Raw genomic sequence first — 15,172 nt, 5'->3', positions numbered from 1 at the left:
GAATAAACAAAAATCGTAAAAAAAAAAAAAACTCATAATGTTTTAAGAAAGTTTATGAATTTGTGTTGAGCCACATTCAAAGCCATCCTGGACTGCATGTGGACTGTGGGTTGCACAGTTGACCCATCCTGCAATTCTTTGGTTCTCGGAGAGAGAGTAAGCAACAAAAAAATTGAAACTGCCAGCCTTTAGAAGACTTGAGGACGTAGCACATTTTTCAGGCAAGACCACAGGAGACAAAAGGAAGAAAAAGACCGGGCGCAGTGGCTTTTACCTGTAATCCCAGCACTTTGGGAGGTTGAGGTGGGCAGATCACTTGAGGTCAGGAGTTCAAGACCAGCTTGGCCAACATGGTGAAACCCCATCTCTACTAAAAATACAAAAATTAGCCAGGCATGGTGGCACGTACCTGTAATCCCAGCTACTCGGGAGGCTGAGACAGGAGAATCTTTTGAACCCAGGAAGCAGAGGTTGCAGTTAGCCAAGATCGCACCAGTGTACTCCAGCCTGGGCAGCAGAGTGAGACTCTATCTCAAAAAAAAAAAAAAAAATCTAGCACATTTTGCCAGCCTCCTAGAGAATATTCATGAACAGAATCAGATTCCTTTTCTGAAGCTAGATGTCTCACTTGCCTTTCTCTCTGAGCTCTGTTTTTCTGTTCTTGTGGCATCAAAGGACGTTAAATTGTACTGGGGACCAATTGCTCTCTTCACATTAATTCAAACTGAAGTGATTTTCATTTTTGCAGTACATTGCACTTTTCCACATGGTTTCAAACCGATTATTTTTGTTCTGAGTGTGACACTTAGCCAGTAAATATGCAGCTATTGAGTTTACATCCCTCTTATTTTTTTCCCCTAAAAACATGAAAGATGGAAAGGAAATGTCTTTGGAGAAACATACTATTCTTGAATTTTCAGAACCTGCCAGGACGAGAGGTTATATGAAATGTCTAGCAGCCTCACTAAAGTGGGGACTTCTGCCTCCTCGCTCCAGGTTTAAGACAAGCCTCTGTATGTTCTCAGCTGCGCAGGAACGTGAGGGCAGGAGCCTGCTGCTCATCTGTCAACCATCCAGTGAGTCAGTTCACCACCAACCCAGTGCTAAACTAAGGAGTTAAGAGGAGAGTGGCCTTTTTAAAGTAAAAATCTTACTTACATTAAGGCCAGGCATGGTAGCTTACGGCTGTAATCCCAGCACTTTGGGAGGCAGGCAGATCACTTGAGGTCAGGAGTTTGGGATCAGCTTGGCCAACATTATGAAACCTCGTCTCTACTAAAAATACAAAATTAGCTGGGTATGGTGGCAAGTGACTGTAGTCCCAGCTACTCTGGAAGCTGAGGTATGAGAATCAAACCTGGTAGGTAGAGGTTGCAGTGAGCCGAGATCACACCACTGCACTCCAGCCTGGGCAACAGAGCAAGACTCCATCTCAAAATAAAAAAGTTTTTAAAAAATCCTTTGATGCTACCACATGATCTTGATTGGCATCTGACAACTATCTGATTATCAGGAATTTAGTTTCCGTTTCCAAAGAGTATATGAAAAAAACTATTATACTAAACAACATAGCCCAAAATAAGATTTCACTCACCCAACCCAGCTTCTTAAGAAAGCAACCTCTCACTACCCTTGAGCATCTGTCCAGGTCACACTGATAACTTTTCAAATTGCTGAGGTCCCACTTACCCTCATAACAAATAGCTATGAAAGGCCTCTTTATGTCTCAGGCTCCATGCTGGTCGTGAGGTACAAAGCACCTGCCTTGTCTCTCTGCCTGGTGGCATAGGTCAGACCCATTATGTAGTCATGCAAATTAAAGACACTGGATAGAAAAATAGCATTATGGAGTGTGAATTGGCATTTTATTATAGTTTCTTTATCTGTATTGTGATGATCACTGTGTTCTGTTGCCTTTTTGTATTTGTTTTTGTTTTTGTTTTTGTTTTTGTTGAGACAGTGTCTTGCTCTGTCGCCCAGCCTAGAGTGCAGTGGCACAATCTCAGCTCACTGCAGCCTCCACCCCCTAGGCTCAAGTGATTCTCGTGCTTCAGCCTCCCAAGTAGCTGGGATTACAGTTGTGCACCACCACACCCAGTTAATTTTTGTTTTTACTAGAGACAGGATTTCGCCATGTTGGCCAGGCTGGTCTTGAACACTTGGCCCCAAGTGATCCCCCTATCTCGGCCTCCCAAAGTGCTGGGATTGCATGAGCCACCGCACCTGGCCCATTCTGTTGCCTTTTACAGCCTGCTTGGCACCGCTGTAACAATGAGCATACTCAGTGCTCAGATCTTGGTTTCTAAGTAGTATTCTCCAATAAAAGGAACCAGGGTTCCATGGAGAAATGGTTGCTTCTAGGGAGGCCCGTACAGGATGAGCCTGGGCACCTTGTTGTACCAGAAAGTAAGGATATGCCAAAGAAAGAAGAACAAAAGCAAAGACAAGACATGGGCCCATCCAAATAACACAGGAGCCAACCTGAAAGAGCTCCCAGTGGCCAAAGCTGGAATGATTTAAACAGAATAAATAGTATTGGATTATAACCCAACAAATAAATAAACATCCATGAGTTTGTAATGATTAGACTGTCGAATAAATAAAAAATGGGGAAAGAGGCTGACCTTCCTTACAGAATGCCAATTAGTGTTAACAAAAATGGAAAGGGCTGGGCATGGTAGCTCATGCCTGTAATCTTAGCGTTTTGGGAGGCCAAGGCAGGAGGAGCACTTGAGCCCAGGAGTTTGAGACCAGCCTAGGCAACAAAGTGAGACCCTGTCTCTGAAAAATAAAAAAATTTTTTTGAGACAGAGTCTCATTCTGTCACTCAGGCTGGAGTGCAATGGCACAATCCCGGCTCACTGCAATTTCTGCTTCCTAGGGTCAAGGAATTCTCCTGCCTCAGCCTCCTGAGTAGCTGGAATTACAGGTGGGCGCCACCATACCTGACTAATTTTTGTATTTTTAGTAGAGACAGGGTTTCACCATGCTGGCCAGGCTGGTCTCAGATTCCTGACCTTGTGATCCGCCCACCTCAGCCTTTCAGAGTTACAGGTGTGAGCCACCATGCCTGGCCAAAAATTTTTTAAAAGTAGAAAGAATGAGGGAAATAAAAAATTTCTGTGACAACTAAAGTAACTACTGCAGGCACAGTTCACTCATGGATACAAAAGTGAATGGGCAAAATCTTAAAGAGAAACACGATCTCTGCATAACTTCAAAGTATCTTTTCCAAAATGTCAATTGCTCTGGTGGCTTTAATTTTCATCCACAAATTTCCTTCAAGAGGTAGCACTTAATTCCTCGGCCCTGAATGTGAGCTGTACTTAGTGACTTGCTTCTAAAGAATAGAGAAAGGGGGCCAGGCATTGTGGCTCACACCTGTAATCCCAGCACTTTGGGAGGCCGAGGCAGAAGGATCGCTTACCCAGGAGTTCAAGACAGCCTGGACTACCATAGGCTCTACAAAAAAAATAACAAATTAGCTGGGCATGGTGTTGTGCATCTGTAATCCCAGCCACCAGGGAGGCTGAGGTGGGAGGACCCCTTGAGCCTGGGAGTTCAAGGTTGCAGCTGAGCTATGATCTCACCATTGTACTCCAGCCCGGGTACCAAAGTGAGACCCTATCTCAAAAAAAAAAATAGAAAAAGAGAAAAACAGTAGCTCAAACCAAGTGGTCAAGGTTAGCCTCACCAGTAACAAGAGATACTGTTACCACGTACCCTTTATGTGATGCAGAAAGAACATATACACTATAAAGTTCTCCCCCAAATCACATAACCCTAGTCTGATCATGGGCAAACATCAGACAAACCTACATTAGGAGACATTCAACAAAATAACTGTTCTTCAAAAGGGTCAAAATCACAAAAGACATTGACAGACTGAGGAGTCACCACAGATTGGAGGGGAGGAGAAGACACAGAGATTTTTTTTTTTTTTTTAGATGACGTTTCTCTCTTCTTGCCCAGGCTGGAGTACAGTGGTGCCATCTTGACCCACCAAAACCTCTGCCTCCTAGGTTCAAGCAATTCTCCTGCCTCATCCTCCCAAATAGCTGGGATTATAGGCATGTGCCACCACACCCGGCTAATTTTGTATTTTTAGTAGAAACGGGGTTTCTCCATGTTGGTCAGGCTGGTCTCAAACTCCCAACCTGAGGTGATCTGCTCTTCCTCAGGCTCTGAAAGTGCTGGGATTACAGGTTTGAGCCACCATGCCCAACCCAATACACAGAGATTAAATGCTACCTGGTGTCCTGGGTTGGATGCTGGAACAGGAGAGGGGCATGTGTGGGAGACCTGGGAAAATCCAGACAAAGTCTAAAGTTTAGGTAATAGGATTATATCAGTGTCTGACTCAATTTTGACACATCAGCCTGGTAATTGCAGATGTTAAAATCCAGGAAAGCTGGGTGAAGGGTATATGGGAGCTCTGTGCTATCTTTGCTACTTTCTGTAAGTCTAAAATCATTTCACAAGAAGATGATTGAAAGTTGCTAGAATTCTCTCTGTTGCTGCACCTGATCCGTGGAAACCTTCTCGTTTCAGGGATGATGCAGTGTGTGATTGCAGTCGCAGACAAAGTATTCGATGCCTTCCTGAACATGATGGCAGATAAAGTAAGCCTCTCCAGCATGAATGCTTGTCTGATGGAGGCACCTGGGGCACTGCTGTACCTGTCTCTTTTACATCTCTAGGCCAAGACAAAGGAGAATGAGGAGGAACTGGAGCGGCATGCTCAGTTCCTGTTGGTGAACTTCAACCACATCCACAAGAGAATAAGGAGGGTGGCAGACAAGTATCTATCTGGTCTGGTGGATAAGTAAGCTCATTTTCCTGCTAATGTTTTGTGTGTATGTGTATAAACTTCTGTGATTTCAGATGCCAGGAAAAATCCTCCTTATATTATTAGCCTGGGAAAAAATGGAGTCAGAATGAAAACTCTTAAGGGCGATGTAGCCGCCTTCTAATGTCAGTGAGTTTGCTGCAGAGTCTGAATTTTGGTCCAGAAACTTCTGTTCATTCTGAGCTATCGATGTTACTTACAGCATGTTTGCTGGGTGCCACATCCCTGTGTCTCTCAATCCCACCCACCCTAGCAACACCTGGCACACATCTTCTAGCCCAGGGCCCAGCCAGAGGTCCCCTGTAGAATCAGCATCTTTAGGCTTCCCAGGAACAAAAGTCCACATAGTCCCTTCTCTGCTATACACTCTTCATGCTGGGAGCCAAAACGGACCCTGCTGGGACATGTCCCCACACTGATGAGGACTCTCAGAGGTGGGCTGGGCCAGCTTCTCCAAGGTGAGAAGGCCAAAGGCAACAAAACACCCACACAGAGGCTGCCTGCAGCTTCCCAGAGGTATCCAGCTGTTCTGGAGCCTGTCACAGATGCCGTGTGCCTGGTCCAGGCAGCATGGCTGTCAAGGGTGGTCAGGAGCCAGCCAGGGGTCACAAGAATGAGTCCAACACACACATGGCGTGTGTCTGAGCTGGGCCTCCTGAGCGGTGGGCCACTGGTGGGTCACAGCTGTGCAGAGACACTGCTCCTTCATCCCTGGGACCATAGAAGCCCATGGCCTGTCTAACCCCAGGTGTCAGGTAGATACTGTTGTTTTCTCCATTATGTAAGAAATAATGGAAAGCCCTGGTCAAAAACTAAGAGAATTGCTTTGGGAAGTGAGGGGTGTCCTGGCCAGTGCATAACCAAGGCAGTTGGTGTCAGGTTTACGGCCAGTCGCTTGGGATGTGTCTGACCCTAAGGAGTGGGGCTGGCAGGAGCCTCGGGAGCCTTTCTGACTGGGCACTTCCCACCTTGCTGCAGTAAGCCTGAGGAGGCCAGGCATCCTGCCGCAAAGGCCTCCCAACCTCCACCTTCAGCTGGCCTGCAGCAGGTGTGGGCTCGGGCTGGTGGCTGAGGGGGCTCCTACAAGCAGACCTTCCTTGGAGGTTTGGCTCTGAGTCCTGAGAGCCGGTTCCATGCAGGTTTCCCCACTTGCTCTGGAGTGGGACTGTGCTGAAGACCATGCTGGACATTCTGCAGACCCTGTCACTGTCACTGAGCGCTGTGAGTGTCCCCAGGAGACCCAGGGCCCAAACACCATCACCACTACCACCACCCTGCCAGCCCTGTCTACCTGTGTTGTGGCATGCTCCTCTGACAATAGGCCTGAGCCTAATTAATACTACAGGTGTCAAGTTGGGGGTGAGGGGGCCCAAATCCACCTGGTATCTTGCAGTAAGTGTGGAGGCCTGTCAGAGACAGGCAGGTGATGGGAAGGGTGGCCCATGTGCTTGCTAGTGGCAACTTGGGGAAGGCAGTTTGGAAGAAGGAGTCTCGCTGTGCTTGCAGGATATTCACAAGGACCAGCCTTACTATGACATCCCCGACGCCCCCTACCGGATCACGGTTCCTGACACATATGAGGCCCGCGAGGTAGGCCTGACACGATCCCCTGCATTAAAGGCCATCTTTACCATAGTTCCGAGTATGTTCACGAGGTGATCGACCTGCATGAGCTCACCCAGTCCCCAGCAATTTGAGGTGTGGGTGGTGCTGGCCCCATCCCCGAGTGAAGAGACTGAGCGATCGCCAGGCCCCACCGTGTGCAAGATGAGCTGGTTGCCCCCAGGCTGCTCTGTCTTCCAAGCCCAGCTCTCCCACCTCAGCCATGTTGACTCTCAGCTGTGTTCTCAGTTTAGCTGCCAAAGAGGTCTTCAGCTACCAGCCAGTTTATAGCCTCTCGAGTCTGCATCACACAAGTGTGATTTTCAGGTAGCCTTCACTTCTCTGAGGTGCACTCACATTTTGTTATTGTGGTAATAGGGGAACATACCTTTGACTTGTGCTATACTATGAGGAAATGGGCAGAATAAATCACTCCAAAAGAGGAGGATGTACTGGGTCTCTCCTGTCCCCGACTGGGTCTGACTCAGAGCCCTCATTGCAGCAAGACTGAAGCTCAGCTCACAGCTCCTTCAGTCTGGAATGGGTCATGTCCAACCTCGGGACCTCCCAGCCAGACCAGCTCTCAACGGGGAGTTTCCTACATTGTGGTTAGCACCAAAGAGGATTTTGCCACCTAGAGCCTACCCTTCCATCCAGTTCCAGACCCAGGACACAAGTTGCACAGCGGCCCTGTGACATACTGTTGATGTAGATTCTGCCACAAATCTTGTGCAGGAATTGCAGACCACAGTGTGTGTGGGCTTCCTGGCCCCAGGGGCCTTGAGGTTCAAACTTAGCGACTGTGCTGCTGGGCTGCTGTAGCAAAAGACAACAAACTGCGTAGCTTTTAAAGCACAGACATTCATTATCTTACAGTTCTGAGGGCTGAAGTCTAAGATCAAAGTGTCATCAGAGCTGGTTTCTGCGGAGACCTCTCTCCTTGGCTTGTGAATGGCAGCCTTCTCCCTGTGTCCTTCCATGGTCTTCCCTCTGTACACAACCTCCTCCCCTCCACCCCAGTGTTTCTGTGTGTCCAGATTTCCTCTCCACATATGTAGGGAAGGACAGTGGCCAGACTGGATCAGGACCTACCTTATCAGCCTTTTAATTGAATCACCTCTTTAAAGCCCTGTCTCCAAATGAGTTCCACTCTGAGATACTGGTGCCAATAAAGGCACAGCATAGGGCTTTGTGGGTACACAGTTCAGCCCATAAGAGTCACTACAGCAGCTCAGATGAGCTGACCTCGGGTTATTGAGAACCAGCTTCAACCTCTTCCAGAGCATTGTGAAGGACTTCGCTGCGCGCTGTGGGATGATCCTGCAGGAGGCCATGAAGTGGGCACCTACTGTCACCAAGTCCCATCTGCAGGTACGTTCTTGAAACCATCAAAAGGCAATCTCTGTAAGCTCCTTCAAGGTCTCCAAAGAGCTTTACAGAGACATGGAGAACTCAAAATGCAAATAGCACTAATGTGAATGGAGACTGAAAATGTCAGTCTAGGACCTGAGAATAATAGATGCCTCAGAGTCTGCTTGTTAGGAGCGCCTGTGGAGTGAGTGCTGGCTAGGGCACGAGGAGGGCAACCAACGGCTCACACCAGGTAATGTGCTAGGTTTGTGGTAGGACCTGGGGGCTGCTCACAAGAGAGCAAGGGCTATGTGGGGGTGTTGGAGGCTGCCAGATGGCAGCATCTCTAAGGGCCAAGTGCATTGCTGGCACCTATGCCCAAAGACTGGGGCCTGACCAAGCAGAGGCAGAGTTGGGGATTTGTGCCCCAGTAGCTTCACATAAGCTGCACATGTAGGTACATGGGAGTCTTTCAGACAAAAACACTGGCTGGCAAACACAGATGGCCTTGAGGTAAACCATGTAATGCCACAGGGTGTGAGAGGAAAGAGTTGCCTTAAAAGGAATCAAAGATGAGAAAAATACCACTAGAAGGAATCTGTGTTAGCAGAGAGTGGGTATGCTAAGAGGAACTCATGAAGTTGACCTTGGCAGCACTTTACAGATGAAACAGGTTCAAAAGTATTTCTGGTTGTGGAATCCAGGAAGGATAGAGCAGCCCACTCCAAGAGCCCTGGAAGCTGTGTGGAAACACAGTGGCAAGAAATGTCTGATTTCCCTTTGTTCATTTACAGCAAAAGGGCCTCAGGTTCCAAGGCTGTCATCTGAAGAGGGGAGGACCCCTTTAATGCCTAGAAAGTTTAAATGGACAAAAAAGCAAATGACAGAGCTTTTTACTGTCTCAGGCAGGCCTGGCCTAAGAAGGAAATGGGAAATGAAAAGGCTTGAAGTGGTCTTGGTCGTTCTACCAGGTGTCCCCTTGGTGTGCCCCAGGCCTACCCTTTCACTTCCCCTGCAATGCGCTTATTCCCTACCCACCATGCCCAGCCTCAGCCTTCCCCTTCCCCGAATCTGCCGTCTCCTCCACCCACCAGAGTAGTCTGGTTTTAATAACATATCTGGCCAGTGTGCTTCACTTAAACTTGATCATTAGTCACTCTTCATCACCATGATGTCCAAGGATGGATTTCTGGGGCTCCAAGAGCCCCCCTAAACCATTGAGACAATTCTGCATGTATATACTCCTGTACATTTTTCTTTGGGGAATTAGTTGGTTCACGCCTGTAAACACTTTTGCATGGCCCTGGAGGCCTTTCCTGCCTGGCCTGCATCTGGCCCAGGCTTGTCCCCACCCTCTCACCCCTTGTCCTTGGTACTCCTGCAGTGCTGAGTCCCCTGTGGCCCCCAGAGCAGGAGGCCTTCCTCACACCTCTGGGCTCTGCCCGGTATCTCTTTGCCCCAGCACCCTTCTCCCACTGGGTGGCCAGGTAGACACAGGTGTTCTTTGTTCCTGCAATCCAGCTCACCGACCTGGGCTGCCAGGATGCTGCATTAGGAGAACTGAGGCTCCACACCATGCTGCCTGCCTGTTGACCACAAGGCGAAGGCTCTGCAACTTATTTGCCTGGTGGCTGCTACAGCAGATGCTCAACAAATTTGGGCCCCCTCACCCCCAACTTGACACCTGTAGTATAAATGGCCCTCCCCTGTTGACAGTGCAACACCGCAGTGACGACATGACAGCCACTCAGGGAATCAGCCTCGTCCTCCATCAAATGAGTAGTAGCCGGTCAGATAGGGACTTTGACTTACTGACAGTCCCACAGCTAGTTAGGGAGGGGCAGACCCAGGACAGAAACCCAGTGTTTGGTCCATTAGCCCACACCTTAATTTATAGTTTTATTTTCCCCTTTAAATAAAAATGTGTTATTACATTGAACCTGTAACAACATGTGAGAGGGCCATTCTTATGCCCACTTTACAAATGAGCACATTGAGGTTCAGAGACATTGACTTCCCTGGGCCTCACAGCTGAAATAGCAAGGCCAGGCCCGGGGGCTCATGCCTGTAATCCTGACATTTTGGGATGCTGAGGCAGGAAGATTGCTTCAGCCAGGAATTCAAGACCATCCTGAGCAATATAGTGAGATACCATCTCTACAAAAGTTACAAAATTAGCCGGGCATGGTGGTATGCACCTGTGGTCCCAGCCACTTGGGAAGCTGAGGTGGGAGAATGGTTTGAGCCTAGGAGGTCAAGGCTGCAGTGACCCATGATCATGTCACCACACTCCAGCTTAGGTGACAGAGTGAGACCCTACCTCTAAAAAAATTAAATAAATAAATGAATGAAACCCCATGTGTTTTTCCTATTTCAGGAATATCTGAATAAACATCAGAACTGGGTGTCGGGACTGTCCCAGCACACGGGGCTGGCCATGGCCACTGAGAGCATCCTTCATTTTGCTGGCTACAACAAGCAGAACACAACTCTCGGGGTATGTGCGAGCCTTCTACAGAGCAGTGACCGCCTTAGACCATGGAAGCCACAGTGCAGGGGAAGGCCTAAAGCTCAGCTCTCACTTTCATAACACTCAGCGAGTGCGTGCTGGGTGCTCTGGATGTCTGTTGACAATGGTAGTCGTGTAAGCCACACCCTGGCCTAAAAGAAGAGGTGGCCGTTGAAATGAATGTTTCCTTATTGTGCCTTTTTTTTTTCACTATATGGATTTATGGGAATCAGTGCTTGAAATGTCAATGATTAGATTTTGATTTGAGTGTCCCCATCCAAGAGGACGGAAATCGCTCTGCTGGTGCGATGCCGCAGTTGCACTTATCTGGAGTGTGCACTGGACGCCTGAACAGTTCTGTTGTCTGCAGGTGCTGAATCGCACATGAATGCCTTCAGCTTCTTGTTCAGCTAGAGATTAATCTAGAGGACAGAGGGTTCACACAGCAGTACTTTCTGAGTTAAATTGTTAAGTAGGATTAAAGCAGGCAATTCTACCTGGCCATGTGACTAGGGCTGGTCGCAGGGATTCTGTTGGTTAATCTGAATCTAGAGCCTGGCCATGTGTGCTTCCCAGCCCTCTCTGCATGGGGCGTGGGATGTGATATGTGGAGGTGCAGAGGCTGAGCACCCAGGAGGAAGAATGACAGGCCTCCCCTGGGACACAGGCAGGAGAGAGGGGCCTGTGCTAGAAGGCTACTGTCTTCTCGCCTCATTTTGCTATCAGGGCACTTCCCTCAGCACTATCTCTGAAGACACCAGCCCAGCAAACATGGTTAAGCTGGGTCCAGCCTGCACCTGCAGGGCCGCCCCACCCCGGGCCTCCTACTCTGACGGGACACCGGGTATCAGTACCCTGACCTGGGTGTCTCTGCCACCGAGAGGCCACAGAGGCCAGAGGCGGAACTCATAGACTGAAAATGTCTATGACAGTCATAAGCCTTTTCCTTTTTCGGGATGGTAGGACAACGCTTTATTATATAAAATAGAATACTTATTCCCATTTGTAGGCCTTTTCTAGGCTCTAGCCAGCTGACTTGTGAGAGATCTGTTTTGCCTGAAAGATTTTGTTCTTTTTCCCCAGAAAACTTACGTTAGATTTTCTCTAACTTTATTTTTAATTTTTAGGAATTCTTTATTGATACATATTAGGTGTACATATTTTGGGAGGACATATGACACTTTGGTACATTCATATAATTGAATCAGGGAAATTGGGATATCCATCTCCTTAAATACTTAACCTTGCATTGCATTGGAGACATCGGAATTATTTCCCACCAGTTTTTTGTTTGTTTGTTTGTTTTAGACAGAGTCATGCTCTGTTGCCCAGGCTGGAGTGCAGTGGAGCGATCTCAGCTCACTGCATCCTCTGCCTCCCTGGTTCAAGCTACTCCCCTGCCTCAGCCCCCTGAGTAGCTGGGACTACAGGCGTGCACCAACGCGCCTGGCTAATTTTTATGTTTTTAGTAGAGGTGGGGTTTCACCATGTTGACCAGGCTGGTCTTGAACTTCTGACCTCAAGTGATCCACCTGCCTCAGCCTCCCAAAGTGCTGGGATTACAGGCGTGAACCACCGCTCCCAGCCCATCGTTGAAGGTTAACTAGAGCCACCCTATTGATCTGTCAGGTTTCTCTTTCTGCTGCTAAACAGGAAACGGTACTTTTTTCTCATGTTCAATTGTTGGTTGTGCTAGAGATCCTCAGGTACCCTACCCTGGAAAGCACAGGGAGAGGGCAGCCCCCTCCGTCCCTGACTGACATCGCACCTCATACAGCATTCCGAGGGGAAGAGTGGTCTCTGGAGGGCAGTTTCAGAAGCATGATTTCAGGCCAGTAGGACCGAGCAACTGAGTCAGCACTCCTCTGCAGGGCAGGTCACTCCTGCAACAGCTCTCGATGAGAGCACCAGCAGGTGTTGTTTGCCATGCCAGGATGTTGTATGTGTCATAATATTGAACCTGTAACAACATGTGAGTGGGCCACTCTTATGCCTGCTTTACAGATGAGCACATTTAGGTTCAGAGACATTGACTTCCCAGGGTCTCACAGCTGATCAGTATCACTCAAGCTCTAATGCAGTCCTGCTTGGTGCCAAAGACCACTTTGTTTCCTGAAAATTTAAAGACATTTTACATGATCATTTTTCTAAATAAACCAGTTTAATAATTTCATGAGAATTTTTTTCTTACTTGTATTTTGATGTTCCCAACATCTATATTTTTTTATCCTGGTCCTCTTTCTCCACACCATGTCCCTAACAACAACAACAAAAATTCCCTGTAAACTTCATCAGTTGAGAAGCTCACTTTTCCCGTTAGTACTAATGCTGAAGGGAAATGTGAAAGGAGGTCCTTGGATGAACAGGAACTGAAAGGTGTGGCACAGCAGCCAGCCTGGGGTAGGAAGCCGGGTCACTGAGGCCTGGGGCTGGGAGGCTGAGGCTGAAGCAGAGGAAGTGGCTGGAAGGGGGCAGGGGCTGGGTGGTAGTTTACAAATATTTTTTCTCCCATTCTGTGTGTTGCCTTTATATTCAAGGTGTGCCCTGTTCTGTCTCCTCCCACTAGACAGGAACAGCCAGCAGATGTTTAAGATCCTGCTGGCCTTGGCTTTCCCATTCAGACCCTTTACCTTCTGTAAGTGACATTTATAAACCACACACACAACTGTCAAGGAGACAGCTGTGAACACTTTCATGGCATTTCCATCTCAGGTGACAGTTACTCTCACAATCTAGTGATTCTTTCTCTTGCAAAGGCGTATTCACCAGTAGCACAAACTGCCTTCCAGAGACATTTCTTCTATAATTTTTTTTAATTTCTTATGGGACATATCAAACTGCTGGGTGTCCTAAAATATTTTGCTTTATTAACTTGGCAGCAGTGAAGATTTTTATTACTAGTAACCCCCAGATCCGTATGTGACTTCTTAATTGGGTTTAGGCTTAGCCATGGTAAACATGAGAAAAGGATAGTGTTGCCATAGTCTAACATAACGGTTCTTTGTCTGTAGGCAACTCAGCTAACCGAGCGCCCGGCCTGTGTGAAGAAAGACTACTCCAATTTCATGGCGTCCCTGAATTTGCGCAACCGCTATGCAGGCGAGGTATTTCTCTTCTCTCCTTTCCTCTCTTCTCTCGTCTTCTTTTCTCTTCTCTTTTGTCCTTGTGTCCTAGGTCCTTTAAAGTGTCCTCTTGTTTGGATGCCTGTTGGCCACCTCCTAGTGGAAAATGACAAAGGGTCTGGGTGATGTGGAATTCACATAGGTTAGGAGGATTTAAAGGAGATAGGGGCCTGGAACTCCTTGGCACATTTCAGAGTGTTTATGACAGTTACTTATTTCCTCCACAAGGGGGTGACTCTGTGTACACTCTGCCTGCACTGAATAAAACTTTTTAATTGTTTTGGCCTTTTTTAAAAGCAGTAACAAACGTGCCACAGACACTTGGACACTGGGTGATATGTAAGTAGTAGTATTCCAGTTTTACAGATAAATGGAGGCTCCCGAGATTAAGTAACCTGCCAAAGTCACACGATTGGAGTGGGGTCTGGAACCACATCTTCCAACTCCACATCGTGGGCTTTTACAAAACCACCACACCATAGTTTATTCCAGCCTGACCAGCAGCATCACATCTCTGGGCCTCCATTTCCTCCTCCGTAAACTCAGAAGCTAGTCTACACCTTTTTTTTTTTTTTTTTTAATATTTTATTGTACTTTAGGATTTAGGGTACATATGAAGAATATGCAGGATTGTTGCATAGGTACATACATAGCAATGTGCTTTGGTGCCTCCATCCCCATCACCTATATCTGGCATTTCTCCCCATGTTATCCCTCCCCAACTCCCTACCCGCCACTGTCCCTCCCCAGTCGCCCCCAACAGACTTCAGTGTGTGATGCTCCCTTCCCTGTGTCCATGTGTTCTCATTGTTCAACACCCGCCTATGAGTGAGAACATGTGTTTGATTTTCTCTTCTTGTGTCAGTTTGCTGAGAATAATGGTTTCCAGGTTCATCCATGTCCCTACAAAGGACACAAACTCATCATTTTTTATGGCTGCATAGTATTCCATGGTGTATATTAGTCGACACCATTTCTAAGCTCCCTGACAACTTTGAAAGTTCATCAGTGGTCTGGTCTGAGTGGAAGCTCACTCCCTCCAAGCACTCTGTCACTTGTATGTTCCTTTCTCTGGAAAAAAGTTATATTTGACTTTAAAAATAAGTAGGTTGGTCAAGCACAGTGGCTCACAATAGTAATCCCAGCACCTTGCAGGGGGCCGAGGCAGGAGAATCACCTGAGCCCAGGAGTTAGAGAATGCAGTGAACTATGATCGCACCACTGCACTCCAGCCTGGGCAACAGAGCAAGACCCTGTCTCAAAGAAAGAAATTATTAATAATAATAAAGCCTGGGCTTGGTGGCTCATACCTGTAATCCCAGCACTTTGGGAGGCCAAGGCAGTCAGATTACTTGAGTTCAGTAGTTCGAGACCAGCCTGGCCAACATGGTGAAACCCTGTCTCTACTAAAATACAAAAATCAGCCAGGAATGGTGGTGCATGCCTGTAATCCAGCTATTCGGGAGGCTAAGGTGGGAGGATCACTTGAACCCAGGAGGCGAAGGCTGTGGTAAGCCAAGATAATGCCACTGCACTCCAGGCCTGAGCAACAGATTGAGAATCCCTCTCAAAAAAAAAAATAATAATGAGGCTGATGTTGTTTGAGTCATTAATTGAGTCTGAAGGAAATGTATTTATACAGCTCACGTTCATGCAGTCCCACAGTGGGTCAGACCCCGGGCTCAGTGCTAGGTACAAAGATGAGGGACAAGGTTCCCGCCTTTGGGGAACATCTGCAGT

The 15,172-nt window shown here is 47.6% G+C and overlaps 1 protein-coding gene across 1 annotated transcript in view; it reads left to right on the top strand.

The window, feature by feature from the left end:
* Nucleotides 1-15,172, top strand: part of PI4KA (phosphatidylinositol 4-kinase alpha) — a 147,239-nt gene that overhangs the window by 99,602 nt on the left and 32,465 nt on the right. The window contains exons 24-30 of the mRNA XM_017518624.2: nt 4,552-4,622; nt 4,701-4,825; nt 5,989-6,070; nt 6,356-6,439; nt 7,733-7,822; nt 10,179-10,298; nt 13,322-13,414. Coding sequence (XP_017374113.1) covers nt 4,552-4,622; nt 4,701-4,825; nt 5,989-6,070; nt 6,356-6,439; nt 7,733-7,822; nt 10,179-10,298; nt 13,322-13,414 — 665 coding nt within the window. The remainder of the gene's footprint in view (nt 1-4,551; nt 4,623-4,700; nt 4,826-5,988; nt 6,071-6,355; nt 6,440-7,732; nt 7,823-10,178; nt 10,299-13,321; nt 13,415-15,172) is intronic.

The sequence above is a fragment of the Cebus imitator genome, unplaced genomic scaffold (genome assembly GCF_001604975.1).
Source record: "Cebus imitator isolate Cc_AM_T3 unplaced genomic scaffold, Cebus_imitator-1.0 Scaffold690, whole genome shotgun sequence".
Lineage (NCBI taxonomy): Eukaryota > Metazoa > Chordata > Mammalia > Primates > Cebidae > Cebus > Cebus imitator.
The sequence above is the reverse complement of the archived record's forward strand: the minus strand, read 5'-3'. Positions and strand labels throughout refer to the sequence as shown.